Source organism: Macrotis lagotis, chromosome 1, assembly GCF_037893015.1.
Source record: "Macrotis lagotis isolate mMagLag1 chromosome 1, bilby.v1.9.chrom.fasta, whole genome shotgun sequence".
Classification (NCBI taxonomy): domain Eukaryota; kingdom Metazoa; phylum Chordata; class Mammalia; order Peramelemorphia; family Peramelidae; genus Macrotis; species Macrotis lagotis.
In genome coordinates this window covers 580,321,575-580,336,344 of record NC_133658.1, presented here as the reverse complement: position 1 = coordinate 580,336,344, position 14,770 = coordinate 580,321,575, and the positions used below count along the sequence as shown (strand labels likewise).

At 36.0% G+C, this 14,770-nt stretch overlaps 1 protein-coding gene across 1 annotated transcript in view; it reads left to right on the top strand.

Moving 5' to 3' along the window:
• The window catches only part of ITGB5 (integrin subunit beta 5), a 200,460-nt gene that overhangs the window by 132,863 nt on the left and 52,827 nt on the right, over positions 1–14,770 (top strand). The window contains exon 10 of the mRNA XM_074214694.1: positions 5,327–5,756. Coding sequence (XP_074070795.1) covers positions 5,327–5,756 — 430 coding nt within the window. The remainder of the gene's footprint in view (positions 1–5,326; positions 5,757–14,770) is intronic.

Below are 14,770 nucleotides of genomic sequence, written 5' to 3'. Positions count from 1 at the left end.
GGGGTTGGCAAGGCAGTGAGGTTAAGTGACTTGCGTTAGATCACACAGGTAGGTAATTATTAAGTATCTGAGATCATATTTGAACTCAGGTACTCCTGACTCCAGGTGCTCTATCCACTGGGCCACCTAGCAGCCTCCTAGAGATACTGAGTTAGTTTTTACAGTGATATTATTCCAAGTAGTATGAAGTATGGTCCCTGAGAAGACTCTCTGAATTAAGAGTCATACATGTAAGTTCAAATATTGACTCAGTTGCTCACTGTATGACCTTGGCAAAGTCACCATCTTCCCTGTGACTCCCCTGTAAATGAGAAGGCATCTGAATTAGATGATCTCTTGAGGGTACTTTAGTTTCAGTCCTGCAATCATGGCCAATCCTCAACACTGAATAATCCTCACCAATCATTTCACTTCTACTTCTTAGTGACAAGCATTGTTGGAAAAAATTATAAGATGATGCCTGATAACATATACAACAAATTCATGATATGGAGAATCCTCAGATGCTTCCTCACTATTAATTTACATTGTTTTAATTCATATCTCATGAATCCCTATTGAATTTTCCACACTTGTGATTGAAAAACTTTCTCTACTCTCTTTTGCCATCTCATTCTAACTTTATTTTCATAATGCCTACTTCAGTGTTGTGGGAAGACCACTGGGCTTTTGATGCAAAAAAACTGGGCTCAAATCCTGAATCTCTTGTTTACTAATTGTATATTTTGATGAACTCAGGTAACCCCTTGACTCATTTTCCTCATCTGTATAATGGAAATAAGATTACCTATCATACAGATTTATTTTGAAGAAATAACTCTAAATTTCTACATCATTTTAAGACAGTATTATTATCATGGTTATCAGAAATCAATTCTCCAAATATCAGAATGTCTTTCTATTTTTGTCTTTTCCTTTGATCTGAGTCGTGAAACTCTTTTCTTTCAAGGCTGACCCTTGATTTGTAGATTTATTTTTAAAAACCATTTGAAAATTATTATAGGCTATAAAAAATTCCTACTCATTAGACATTCTAAAGTATAATTAGCCCTTACACATTCTAAACTTTGGCAGATGTTTTACTCCAAAGGATCAGTTTTTATATAACTGTGAGCTCATTAGACTGGAGATTTTATTAGTAAAGTTAGCCCTGCCTTTTAACATGCACACAACACATTGTTGTCTTTGTTAATGTTTAACATGTGAAGGCACCGAAAGAAAAAAACAACCCAACCTTCAGACTCTATACAATGAATGTGTTTTCTAAAAGGAATGATTTTATTGTAGAAAGAAACAGAGAAATTGTTAAAAAAAAAAAAAATATATATATATATATATGTATATATATATTCTAAGAAAGAAGCCCAAATGTGCTTTCTTATTTTCTTTCCCTGAATTCTTAATTTCCTTCCTTTAGTCAATTGCTGTAGGATTTTAGAGATTGAAGGACTCTTAAAATTAGTTAAATTTTAGGACATCTTAACTTGACATCTATAAACTTTCTTTTTAAATACAACCTTTGGTTTAAAAGGCCAATTATGGCAGCTAGATGGTACAGTGGATAGAGCACTGGCTCTGGAGTCAGGAGGATCTGAGTTCAAATCCTATCTAAGATACTTAATAATTACTCAGCTCTGTGACCTTGGGCAAGTCACTTAATCCTCCATTGCCTTGCAAAACAAAAAACAAAAAAAAAGTCAAATATATGAGATTTCCTCCTCATTGGTGGAGGTTGAGTACTCAGTGCCCCCCATATGCATGAGGATTGGGGAGGATTCATTATATGCTAACCAACTATGATAATCAACTATGATGGACTTAGCTCCTTTTAGCAGTTCAGTGTCCAAGGACAATTTTAAAAGATTTGTGATGGAAAATGCCATCCACATCCAGAGAAAGAACTATGGAGTCTAAATGCAGACCAAAGCATACTCTTTTCACTTTTTAAAAGTTGTTTATTTTTTCCTTTTTTCTCATGGTTCCCCCCCCTTTAATTCTGATTGTTCTTTCACAATATGACCAATATGTTAAACATGATTATACTTATATAACTTATATAGGATTATTCTGGTATTCTGGTATTCTGGTATTCATTGAGAGGGAAGAGGAGATAGAACAATTGAAAACTGTCTTTGCATGTAACTGAAAAAATAAAATAGGTACAGTAGGGTTCAGCAAGAGTGGGAAAGGGGAGAGATCTGAGTTTCTTTTCATTTTCAGCTTCATGAAAGATGTACAATACCAAACTATCTTGCAGGTACTAAATGGAGAGATATTCTTGGAAAAAGCTGGCATGAGTAGAACTGGCAGTCTTTATAATGTCCCTATCTTCATCTTGCTTTACTAGAGATTTTCCTCTTGGATGAGATTTGGGACTCTCTGTCTTGGCTAAACTGAGATGTCTCTCTTCCAATAGGACAGCTCCTTTTTTCAGTATTGTCTGCCATATATTTTCTCATAGGTCTCATTCCCGCCCCCCATTTTTCCTCTCTTGCTCTTATTTGATGTTTTTAAATAATTTATTTGCTCTATTTTTAAATCTCTCTCTTTAGTTCTTTTAGTAGGTCTTGCCAAGTTTGTGTCTAATTTGCAGATTTCTTTTAGACTTTGCATGTAGATGTTTGCAAGTCTTTGTCTTCTGAATTTGTGTCTTGAGCTTCCCTAATTCCACAGAATCTTTTTTTATGTTTGGGCTATTTTTTGGTTGTTTGCTCATTTTCCAGTCTATTTCCTGACTTTGAACTTTGTTATAACAAAACTGCTCATCTCTGGTGAGGGGGATGGCTGGCCTGAGCTTCTTTCTATAGCTTGATCTGGGACCTCATAAGTTTCTGTGCTTCTAAGGTGGCGTGATTAAGGGAGAGTTCTGGTCACTGCCCTCCTGGCCTGTGTATTGGTCCTTATACAGGTAGGAATCCTGCTCCCTTGTGTCCACAACCTCTTCTTTTTACATTGAATTGCAATCCAGAACTGGGTAATAATAGGATGTTTAACTGCCAATGGCACCTATTCTGTTCCCAGTTCTAGTATAGGTGCCCTGAAATCTTTTGGTTCTGGTATTCAATTTCCTTATCATCCTTATTCATTGGGCAAATCCATTGCTGGCTCCTCTACATTCCCAGTGAGCCTCTACACCAGTGTCCACAAACCTCTTTGTTTTGCTAAACTGCTCTGGATTTAAAAAATAACTCACTTTGATTATTTGTTAGCTTTTCTGCTCAAAATTTGATTTGACATTTTCTGTGGTCATTTTGTAGGAGAATTTTTTGAGGGGGGATATGGCAGTTGTGACCATTCTGCATCTTGACTTCACCTTCTCTGATTTCTGTTTTGTCTTCAACATGGATAAATGAATTTATTTGCAATGTGTGTCAAATTGTGAAACTGGCATTTGGTGGGAAAGGAAACATGCCTTGGATATAAAACTTGAGGTCCTCCTTTCCCCATTAATGAATAGTAATTAGGAATTTTAGCTTGAATCTTAAAGTTACTTCACCTAGCCTCACACTATTTAAGGAAACAGATTGACAGAATTCTAGCTCCTTGAGGAAAATAGAGTGGCCAGCTTCTGATCCCAATCTACTGCTTCCCTTCCTGGTAAGAAGTAAAGTATCCCTTGGTGAAGGGAGGAGGGAAGAAGACTTTAGAGATACCTATTCATGTCTTCCCATGAACCATAGCAAGATGGACTCATTATATCAGTATTTTTATAATTTTATTTATAACTGTATTTCAATAGAATTGGTTTTCTCTGTAACCCTATTATTTTATTTTATGCATTAAAAATATAGACTCCCTAAACAGTTAATTTCTTTAGGATTTTGCCCTCAAATCTAACTTGTATCTCTATAATTTATAATATCTAGAACACCTAACATGTATAGTAGAACCAACCTAAACACACTTCTGCTAAACAGGAGTTAGGAATTAATGATGACATTTGTCAGCTGTCAATCTCATCTCAAATGAGTAATTGCTATGCTATACGTCAAATCTCTTCCTTACATTGCGAACTGTGTGTTGGCTCAACTATTTTAAAATTAGCAATGAACTGATCATAATCAGAGAAGTACTGTATTATATTTGTAAGAGATATGGGAAAATAAGCTGTTCTACCACTCCCCTCAAAACACCTCCCTGCAAAGATTTCCCCAGACTGCCAAAGGAGTCTATGGTGCAGCAAAGTTTAAGAACCTTTGGTCTAGTCCAAGGCCCTAATACGAGTAAACTAAGACCTAGCAGTGGCAAGATTACACATGTCAATCAAGAACTTCTTCCTCTTGGTCTAGTGTCCCCCTCCCATAGTTCCATGATGTTCTGTCTCCTCCATTGAGATACCTTAAGGATAACCTCAAATTCCAACTTTCAGGAGATGAAGGACAAAGATTTTTTCATTTTGTCTGTGCATCCCCACATTGTACCTTTGCATATGGTAGGTGATTAATAATGCATTTGAATGGAGGCAAACTCCTTCACATAACCTTCCCCTGACTCCTGAACATTGTTTGTTCTTCTCTTCTGCTGGCACTTTATTAGTATCTCCCTCAGGGTAGTTTTGTCATGCCTTCTTATATAGTTGTATGAGAGGTAATATAGAATAGATAGACAAATGGATAAAATATTCATTCAGCACTTATTTTGTATTAAGCAAATGTAGTAGAAAGAATTTAGGCTTTAGTAAATAGGTAAACTGTTCACAGGACTGCTGTGAATATCCAAAGTTCATTTATGTGCCAATGCTTTTTAATTTTTTTTTTGGTGATATAATGGAGCAAAGTAGATAGTCAGCCTCAGTTAGAAAAATCCAGATTTAAATCTAACCTCCCATGCATCCTGGCTATGTGCTGTGGCCAGGTCACTTCCCCATGCACTATTCCAGGTGACTATAGCTTATACAGAATGCATTGGTTTGCTTTGGAAGAATAATTTTCCTTTCTGCCATTCCCTATACCAGTGAAATAACAGAATCCTTTCGATGCCAATTTTTTTTTAAAGTTTTATTGATGGCTCTTGTTTTTGTGTCATCAAGTAGACTCCTTCTTCCCTTCCTCTAACCATGGAGTCTTTGCCTATAGAAATGATATTTAAAAAAGTAAAGTCCAAGAATTCAACAAAACCATCTTCAGACAACCTGCAGCTGACAAGGTATATATAATATTCTATATCTTTAGTTCCCCCAACACCTCCTATGACAAAGGAAGGAAGTGCATTTTCTCCTTTCCCTACCCAGGCTGATAATATTAATTCAGCATTCTTTTTTGTTTTATTATTCTTCAATTTATCTCTTTAGAATCTTTGTACAGTTTCTCTCTTCTGGCCTCCCTAGGTATCATTTGAGGTGTCTGTAGAAGCCCGAAGTTGTCCTTCCAAAGACACCGTGCACAAGTTCACCTTGAGGCCTGTGGGATTCCGAGATACCCTGGAGCTCGTGGTCACCTACAACTGCTTATGTGGCTGCACCAATAGGACTGAACAGGACAGCTCCCGGTGCAGCGGGAATGGGACCTACACCTGTGGCACTTGTGAATGCTACCCTAGCTACCTGGGCTCCAAGTGCGAATGTCAGGAGGGAGAGAACCGGGACCTTTACCAAAATTTGTGCCGGGAGACTGAGGGCAAGCCCCTGTGTAGTGGGCGGGGGGAGTGCAGCTGCAATCAATGCTCCTGCTACGAGAGTGAATTTGGGAAGATCTATGGACCCTTCTGCGAGTGTGACAACTTTTCCTGTGCCAGAAACAAGGGGGTCCTCTGTTCAGGTAGGTGTGTGACAAGGGAATTACTTCTGCTTTGCTTAAGCCTTCAAAGGTGTGAATGCGACTGCCATAATAGATATCTTACCTCCTTAACTGCTATTGGATGTTCTTGCAGAAAAGAATACTTTCTCTCTCTCTCTCTCTCTCTCTCTCTCTCTCTCTCTCTCTCTCTCTCTCTCTCTCATTTTTATTTTTTCAATTGATATTTTACTTTTCCAATAACATGTTTTGAAAGTTTTTCAACATTCATCCACATGAATATTCATAGTTGTTTTTGTTTTTTGCAAAGCAATGGAGTTAAATGACTTGCCCAAAGTCCTTCAGCTGAGTAATTTTTAAGTGTCTAAGACCAAATTTGAACTCAGGTCCTCCTGATTCCAGGACTAGTGCTATATCTACTGCACCACCTAGCTATCCCCTATATGCATATTTTTAAGTTACATAATTTCTTTCTGCCCTCCCTTTCTACCCTCCCCCTCCCCCGCCAGTGGCAAACAATCAGGTGAATATTATACATACACATTTGTGTTTAACATATTTATAGAGTAGTCATTTTTGGCATGAGGAATTAGGATTAAGGGAAAAGAAAGAAAACTACGAGATAGGAAAGAAAGGAGAAAAATTTTTAAAGTGAATGTAGTGTTCATTCAGATTCTGTAAGATTTTTGTTTTGTTTTGTTTTCCTTACTCTGAATGGGAATGGTATTGTCCATAGCTGGTCTCCTAGGGTTGTCCTAGATCTCTGAACTGTTGAGAGGTGCTGCATCTATCAAGGCTGATCAATTCACAATGTTGCTGTTGATGTGCACAATGTTCTCTTGGTTCTGCTCCCCTTGCTCAGCATCATTTCCTATAATTCATTCCATGCTTCTCTAGAGTTGCATCATTCATGGTTTCTTATAGAACAATAGTATACTAAAACATTCATATACCATAATTTATTCAGCCATTCCCCAGTTGATAGGTGTTCCTTCAATTTCCAATTCTTTGCCAATACAAAAAAGAGCTGCTATGAATATTTTGGAACATGTGGGACTTTTCCCATTTTTTATGATTTCTCCTGGATATAGGTCTAGTATCAACATTGCTGGGTTGCTCTTTGCTCTTTGAGCATAGTTCCATATTGTTCTCCAGAATGGTTGGATCAATTCACAACTCAACCAACAATACATTAAAGTCACAATTCTCCCACAACCTCTCTAACATTGTGTTCATATCCTTTGACCATTTATTAATTGTTAAATGACTTTTAATCTTATAAATTTATTGCAATTCTCTATGTATTTTAGAAATGAGACCTTTATTAGAACCCCTAGCTGTGAAAATTGTTTCCCAGCTTTCTGTTTTTCTTCTAATTTTGGCAGCATTAGTTTTATGAATGCAAAACCTTTCTAATTTAATATGGTCAAAATCATTCATTTTGCAATTTGTAATTTATTCTCTTTCTTGCTTGGTCATGAATTTCTCTCCTTTCCATAGATCTAACAGAGTATTTTTGGTCTGTTAATTGGAGTTTGGTGTTACACTTTATGTCTAAATCCTGTACCCATTTTGACCTTATTTTGGTGTGAGATGTGAGTCTATGCCTAGTTTTTTTCCATATTATTTTGTAATTTTCCCAACAATTTTTGTCAAATAGTGAGTTCTTATCCCAGAAGCTGATGTCTTAGGGTTTGTCAAATATGAGATTTCTATAGTCACTGATTCATTACGCTACTTCTTAATCAATACAAAGCAGTTTTGATGACTGCTGCTTTATTGTAGCTTTAAGTCTGGTAGAGCTAAGCCCACCCTCCTTTATATTTTTTCATCAGTTCCCTTGTTATTCTCAACATCTTGTTGCTCCAGATGAATTTTTTTATTATTTTTTCTAGCTCAGTAAAATAGCTATTTGGTAGTTTGAGTGGTATGGTACTGAATAAGTAAATTAATTTGAGTAGATTGTTGTTTTTGTTAGATTAGCTTGACTTAACCGCAAGCAATTGACATTTTTCCAGTTGCTTAGATCTGACTTTATTTGTGTGAGAAGTGCTTTGTAACTGTTCATACAGTTTGTGGGTTTGTCTTGAGAAGTAGATTCCCAAATATTTAATGTTGTCTGCAATTACTTTAAATGGAATTTCTGTTTCAATTTCTTGCTCTTGGGCTTTGTTGTTCATATATAGATATACTGATGATTTATGTGGGTTAATTTTATATCCTACTACTTTGCTGAATTTGTTAATTGTTTCAAGTAGTTTTTTAGATGATTTTCTCAGGTTCTCTAAGTAAACTATCGTATCATCTTCGGTGAGTGCAAGCTTTGCTTCTTCATTGACAGTTCTAATTCCTTCAGTTTCTTTTTCTTCTCTTATTGCTAAAGCTAACATTTCTAATACTATATTAAATAGTAATGGTGATAATGGACATCTTTGTTCCATCATTGATCTTATTGGAAATGCTCCTAAAACCCTATTATGTACAATATTGTTGATGTTTTTAGATAGATACTGCTTATTTTTTAAGGAAAACTCCATTTATTCCTATACTTTCTAGTGTTTTTAGTGGGAATGGGTATTATATTTTGTCAAAGGTTTTTTTCAGAATCTATTGAGATATTCATATGATTTCTGTTGGTTTTGTTATTGATATGTTCAATTATGTTGAGTGTTTTCCTAACATTGAACCATCCATTCCTACCTGGTATATAATTCTACCCATTCATGATGTATTAACCTAGTAATAACTTGCTATAATCTCTTTGTACTTTTATTTAAGATTTTTACTTCAATGTTCATTAAGGAGATTGGTCTGTAATTTTCTTTGACTGCTTTGGTTCTTCCTGGTTTAGGTAAAAATACCATATTGGTGTCATTAAAGGAATTTGGCAGAACTCCTCCTATTTTTTTTTTTTTTTGCTAGTCATTGGGGTTAAGTGACTTGCCTAAGTTCTCACAACTAGGTAACTATTAAATGTCTGAGGTCAAATTTTAATTCAGGTCCTCCTGATTCCAAGACAAGTACTCTATCTACTGTGTCTCTAATTTTTAAAACAGTTTATGTAGAATTGGAATTAATTGTTTCTTAAATGTGTAGTAGAATTCACTTGTAAATCCATCTGGACCCAGAGACTTTATCTTAAGGAGTTTATTGATGGTTTCTTCAATTTTTTTTCTGAAATGGGGTAATTCAAGTATTTTATTTCCTCTTCTATTAATTTGGGCAATTTGTACTTTTGTAAATATTCATCTATTTTACTCTGGTTATCAAAATTATGAATTATCTCTTTAATTTCTTCTTTATTGTGGTTAGTTTATTCTTTTCATATTTTATACTGGTAATTTGGTTTTCATTTTTTTTAACCAGTTTAACCAAAGGTTTATCTATTTTATTTGTTTTTCTTCATAAAACCAACTCTTAGTTTTATTTATTATGTCAATGGTTTTCCTATTTTCAATTTTATTAATTGTTCCCTTGATTTTCAGAATTTTTAATTTTATATTTAATTGGGAATCTTTAATTTGTTCTTTTTCTAGCTTTTTTAGTTGCATATCCAATTCATTGATCTCCTCTTTCTCTATTTTATTCATATGAACATTTAGAAATATAAAATTTCCCCCTAAAAACTGCCTTGGCTGTATCCCATAAATTTTGGTATGATGTCTCATTGTTATCACTTTCTTAGATGAAATTATCGATTCTTTCTATGATTTGTTGTTTGATTCATTCATTCATTCTTTAAAATTATGCTATTTAGGGGTGGCTAGGTGGTGCAGTGGATAAAGCACCAGCCCTGGAGTCAGGAGTACCTGGGTTCAAATCCAGTCTCAGACACTTAATAATTACCTAGCTGTGTGGCCTTGGGCAGGCCACTTAACCCCATTTGCCTTGCAAAAACATAAAAAGAAATTATGCTATTTAGTTTCCAAATAATGCTTTGTTTATCTTTTCATGATCCTTTATCACATGTAGTTTTTATTGCATCATGATCTGAAAAGTATGCATTTGTTATTTCCACCTTCCTGCATTTGATTATAAAGTTTTTATATTCTAGTACATGGTCAATTTTGGTATAGGTGCTATTTACTGCAGAGAAAAAGGTATATTCTTTTCTATCCCCATTGTTTTCTCTAGAGGTCTGTCACATAGATCTAAGTTTTCTAAGATTTTGCTCACCTTCTTAGCTTCTTTCTTTTTTATTTTATGGTTAGATTTATCTAGTTCTGAGAGAGGGAGGTTGAGGTCCCCCATTATTAAAGTTTTGCTGTCTATGTCTCCTTGTAATTCACTCAGCTTTTCCTCTAGGAATTTGGATGCTATACCACTAGGTGCATACATGTTTAATATTGATATAGCTTTATTGCCTATGGTGCCTTTTAAGAAGATGTAGTTTCCTTCCTTAACACTTTTAATGAGATCAATTTTTGCTTTTGCTTTATCTGGGAATCAGGATCACTACCCCTGATTTTTTTATTTCAATTCAAACATAATATATTTTGCTCTAGCCTTTTACCTTTATCCTGTGTTCATCTCTCTGCTTCAAATGCATCTCCTGTAAATAATATATTGTAGGATTCTGATTTTTAATCCATTCTGCTATCTGCTTCCGTTTTTATGGGAGAATTTATCCCATTCACATTTATAGTCAAGATTACTAATTCTGTTTTCCTCCTCCATGCTATCTTTCCCCATTTATATTTTTCTCTTTCCTTCCTCTTATTCCTCCTCACCAAAGTTTTACTCCCTTTCCCCTTTAACTTTTCTTTCCAATTTTAACTTTCATTTTATTTTCACTGGCCTTCTCTTTTTTCAGTCCCTTATTCCCTTTTCTTTCCCTTCCCCTCCTACCCCATTTCCCTGTAGAGCAGGATAGATTTTCAAAGCCAAGTGGGAATGTATCTTATTCCCTCTCTGGGCCAAATCTATTCAATAGGATTTACTCAGTGTTCATACCCTCCTTTCTTTACCTCTACTATAATAGATCTTTATGCCTCTTCAACTCGTGTTATTTATCTTTAAACATACTATCAGGTACTATCAAAGTGCCATCAATTAAAGGTTAATTAATTGATTTCTTGAAAAGCTCAAAGTGCTATCAAAGTATAATCACAGGTTGATTGATTGAGTGCTTTGATAAGCAGCATTGACTCATAATCGCTAACGGGCACTGTTTCTTGAACCATCCACCTTGTCTACTTCTGTTCTGGGAAGGCAGCATGATATAGTGAAAAAAGCAGTGACTATAATTGCTGGACCTGGTTCAAATCCTGCTGCAAACATTTATTATCCACCTGATCTAAACAAAACATTTAACTCCTTGGGTCTCAGTTTCCTCATCTGTAAAGTGAGGGAGTTGGACTATTTATTTTCTGAGGTTCCTTCCAGCTGCAGAAATTTAATGAATTTCCTTGTTTCAGAGTCGTAGATTGTGGCAAGGCTGATAGGAATTTCTACCATGACTGCTTTCCTCAGGGAAGACAATTAAACAGTGAACATTTAGTTGATGCCTATTGTATACAGAGCGCTGTTCTAGTCATCCAAGGGGATAATTTAGAAAAAAATAAAAAACAGAATCTTAAAATTAGAATGTAGTTTGCAAGATATAATTTAATCTATCACTCAACATAAGGATCTCATCTGTTGCTTCCCTGAAAGAAAGTTTTGGGCTCTACCAATAATAGGGAGCTCATTGTTACCAGAGTGATACTGGATGGCTCAGGTTGCTTGAAGGTTCACATACACATACACATACACATACACATACACATACACATACACATACACATACATACACTTGCACAAGAAGGAAGAGGGTAGGGAAGTGAAGAGGACTTGATTATAGACTTTTGATTAAGTCTGTTGTCATTGTTATTCAGTCATTCAATTATGTCCACGTCTTCATGACCCTTTTAAGAATTTTCTTGGCAAGGATACTAGAGTGGTTTGCCATTTCCTTCTCCAGTGGATTAAGGCAAACAAAGATTTAGTGACTTGTCCAGACTCACACATCTAGTAAGAGACTGAGACCACATTTGAACTCAGGTTTTTCTGACTCTAGACCCAGCTCTTTACCAACTGGGCCACCTAGCTCCCTTCTTTCATTCCTATAGGAGCAATGCAAAACAAATTTATTTCCCCTCTTTTATACGACAGCCCTTCACAGTTTATAAAAACAAGTACATCTCTAAGGAGAGAGGCCTTAGTTTTATGAGGAACAAAAGAAAAAATATGGTTCTGTCAAAGGTGCTGAACATTTTATAAATTAAAGTTAAATTTTACTGTTATATCACTTGTATTTCCTTTCTCTACTTCCCATAGAGATATCCCTTAAAATAAACATAAACAAAAATAGAAAAGAGGGGAGAAAACACAGGATCATAAATTTACAGCTCTATGGGACATTGGAGGCCACTGAGCTGAACTCATTCATTTTACAGCTGAGGATACAGGCACAGAGCTGTGAAGTGACTTACACAGAGTTCTACAAGCCATTTCATGTCCAATATAGGATTTGAACCCAGGTCTTTCTTCCTCTAAGTATAGAGTTCTATCCACTGTTCCACACTGCCTAAAAATAAAAAAAACCTGATGATGCAGGAGTGTGAGAGAACTTTGAATATAGAACAGAAACTGAAAAATTCTGATCATTAAGGAAGTAAGTCTAGGTCATGGTGTGTGCTGTGGTTTGGGAGAAACAGTGAAGAAATATTCCTCAGAATAGAGAGAAATTTCTCAGTACCCAAAATGTCTTGAAATTTACAACTTGGATTTGTATATGCAACTCTTGACCCAGATGTGTTAGAACCTTTTCAATTTATTTTGAGCTTGCTGATTGAGAAGTGAGGAGGAGTCAAGTCAGAAAGAAGAGACACCAACTCAAAATCTATTGGGTGATGAGTTTCTTGAGCTTTGTGCATCAGTCAGGAAACAATTTTGAAGAGTCTGCTATGGATTAGACACAGTGTTCAGTTGTCATCGTTCAGTCCTGTCCAATTCTTCATGACCCTGTTTAGGATTTTTCTTATCAAAGATACTGGTGTAGTTTGCCATTTTGCTCTCCAGATCATTTTGGAGTTGAAGAAACTGAGGCAAAAGGAGTTAAGTGGCCTGCCCAGGGTCACCTAACTAGTTAGTGTCAGAGATTAAACATCTGACATATTAGTCTTTCTGACTCCAGACCTGGTACTCTATCCACTGAACCACCTGCCCATAAGGAACTTTACTGAGGTAGACAATATGTCAAGAACAATGTAGCTATAAAATATGTGCAATGTAAGTGAAAAGTAATCCCAGAGAGAAGGCATGGCAGAGACATGGGGGATTGGGGAGGTCAGGGGGAAGAACAATCAAGAAGAAAATACCTTCTTGCAGAAAGGGTGATTTGAGCTGTTTTGAAAAACATCAGAAAAGCAATGCCATGGATATGAGGAATGGAGAACATTTCAGCCGTGGGGGACAGGCAATGCCACATGTGAAGAACAGTAAATAAGTTTTGTGGGTTTTTGGTAGATCACACAGCTAAGTAAGTATTAAGTGTCTGAAGTCACATTTGAACTCAGGTCCTCATTACTCCAGGGTCCACTATATCACCTAGCTACCCCTGTAGCTGAATCTTTCAGTGTATGTAGGAGGATTGTAAAACTTAATAAAGTCTAGAGAGATAGGAAGGGGCCAGATTGTGAGGGCTTTAAATGAACAAATGCCCCAGACCTTATAAATATCCAAAGACTAATTTAATTCAAGATCAAGCAATCCAAATATTCTTGCAGTACCACTGTTTGGTGAAAGGTAATGGCTTTGCACATTGAATCATAGACTCTTAGTATGGGAAGGAACTTAAGTGGTGTACTTATTTTCTGCTTAATTATTCCCAGTGATGGGGGAAACTCTTTTCCTGACCTATGATTTCATTGGTTTAGGACAATGGTTCTCAAATTTTTTAGTCTCAGGACCCCATACGCTCTTAAAAATTATCAAGAATACACCACAAAGAAGTTTTATTAATATTTGCCACATTAGAAATTAAAGTATCTTTGTATTATTAGAAAAATGGTTTTGACCCATGGGAGAAGTTCTTCAGAACAGAGAACTGCTATTTCAGAGAACTCCCAGTGAATGCTCTATCACTTTTATTGTTCAGCCACATCCAACTTTTCAGGACCCCATTTGGGGTTTTCTTAGCAAGGACATTGGAGTGGTTAGCCATTTCCTCCTCCAACTCATTTACAGATGAGGAAATTGAGGTTAAACAGGATTAAATGACTTTTCCAAGGTCATATAGCTTGTAAGTGTGTGAGGTCAGATTTAAATTCAAGTATACCTGACTCTGGGCAGGGCACTTTCTCCACTATGCCACCTAACTGCTCTTACAACCATCAGTGTATATCAGCATGTTCTATAACTTGGTATTAGACAGCTGCTTGGAGTCCTGAGATCCTTGCCTAGTCTATATGTATTAGGTGTGGAATTTAGCCCCCTTGGCTAAAGGGGTCTATCTGTGGTTTGGGATTCTATCTGTGGTTTCAGTGAATCATGCCATTCCTATGTCCTTGGACATATAGATAAGAAAGTTAGGCCATGACTTTTTCTGCTCCCTGAATCCAAATATGGTTGGGAGATGAGAGTAATGGGAAGATGAGAGAATCATGATAGTCTATCACATTCATTGATCAATTAACAAATCAACAAATAAACATTTATTAAGCACTTATTGTGTGCTAAGCATATGTACCATAACTTGTTCAGCCATTCCTTGAGATTCTAATTCTTTATTCCAGTGAAAAGTTTCAGTTGATTTCCTCCCCAATCAATGTAGTAAAACTAAATGACACTCCTCCATAGCATTTTAGAAGTAAAATGGGTTTTAGAGATTAATCTTACTCCTTTATGTTACAGATGAGAGAATCTAAACCTAGAGAAACTAGATGACTTGTCCAAATCACATAGATTAGTAGTCTTGCTAAGTCTCAAACTTGTGCTCCTTTCATTCTGTCATAGATAGTAGTACATCATAGCCTCACAAAGAGGACCTGGGCTAC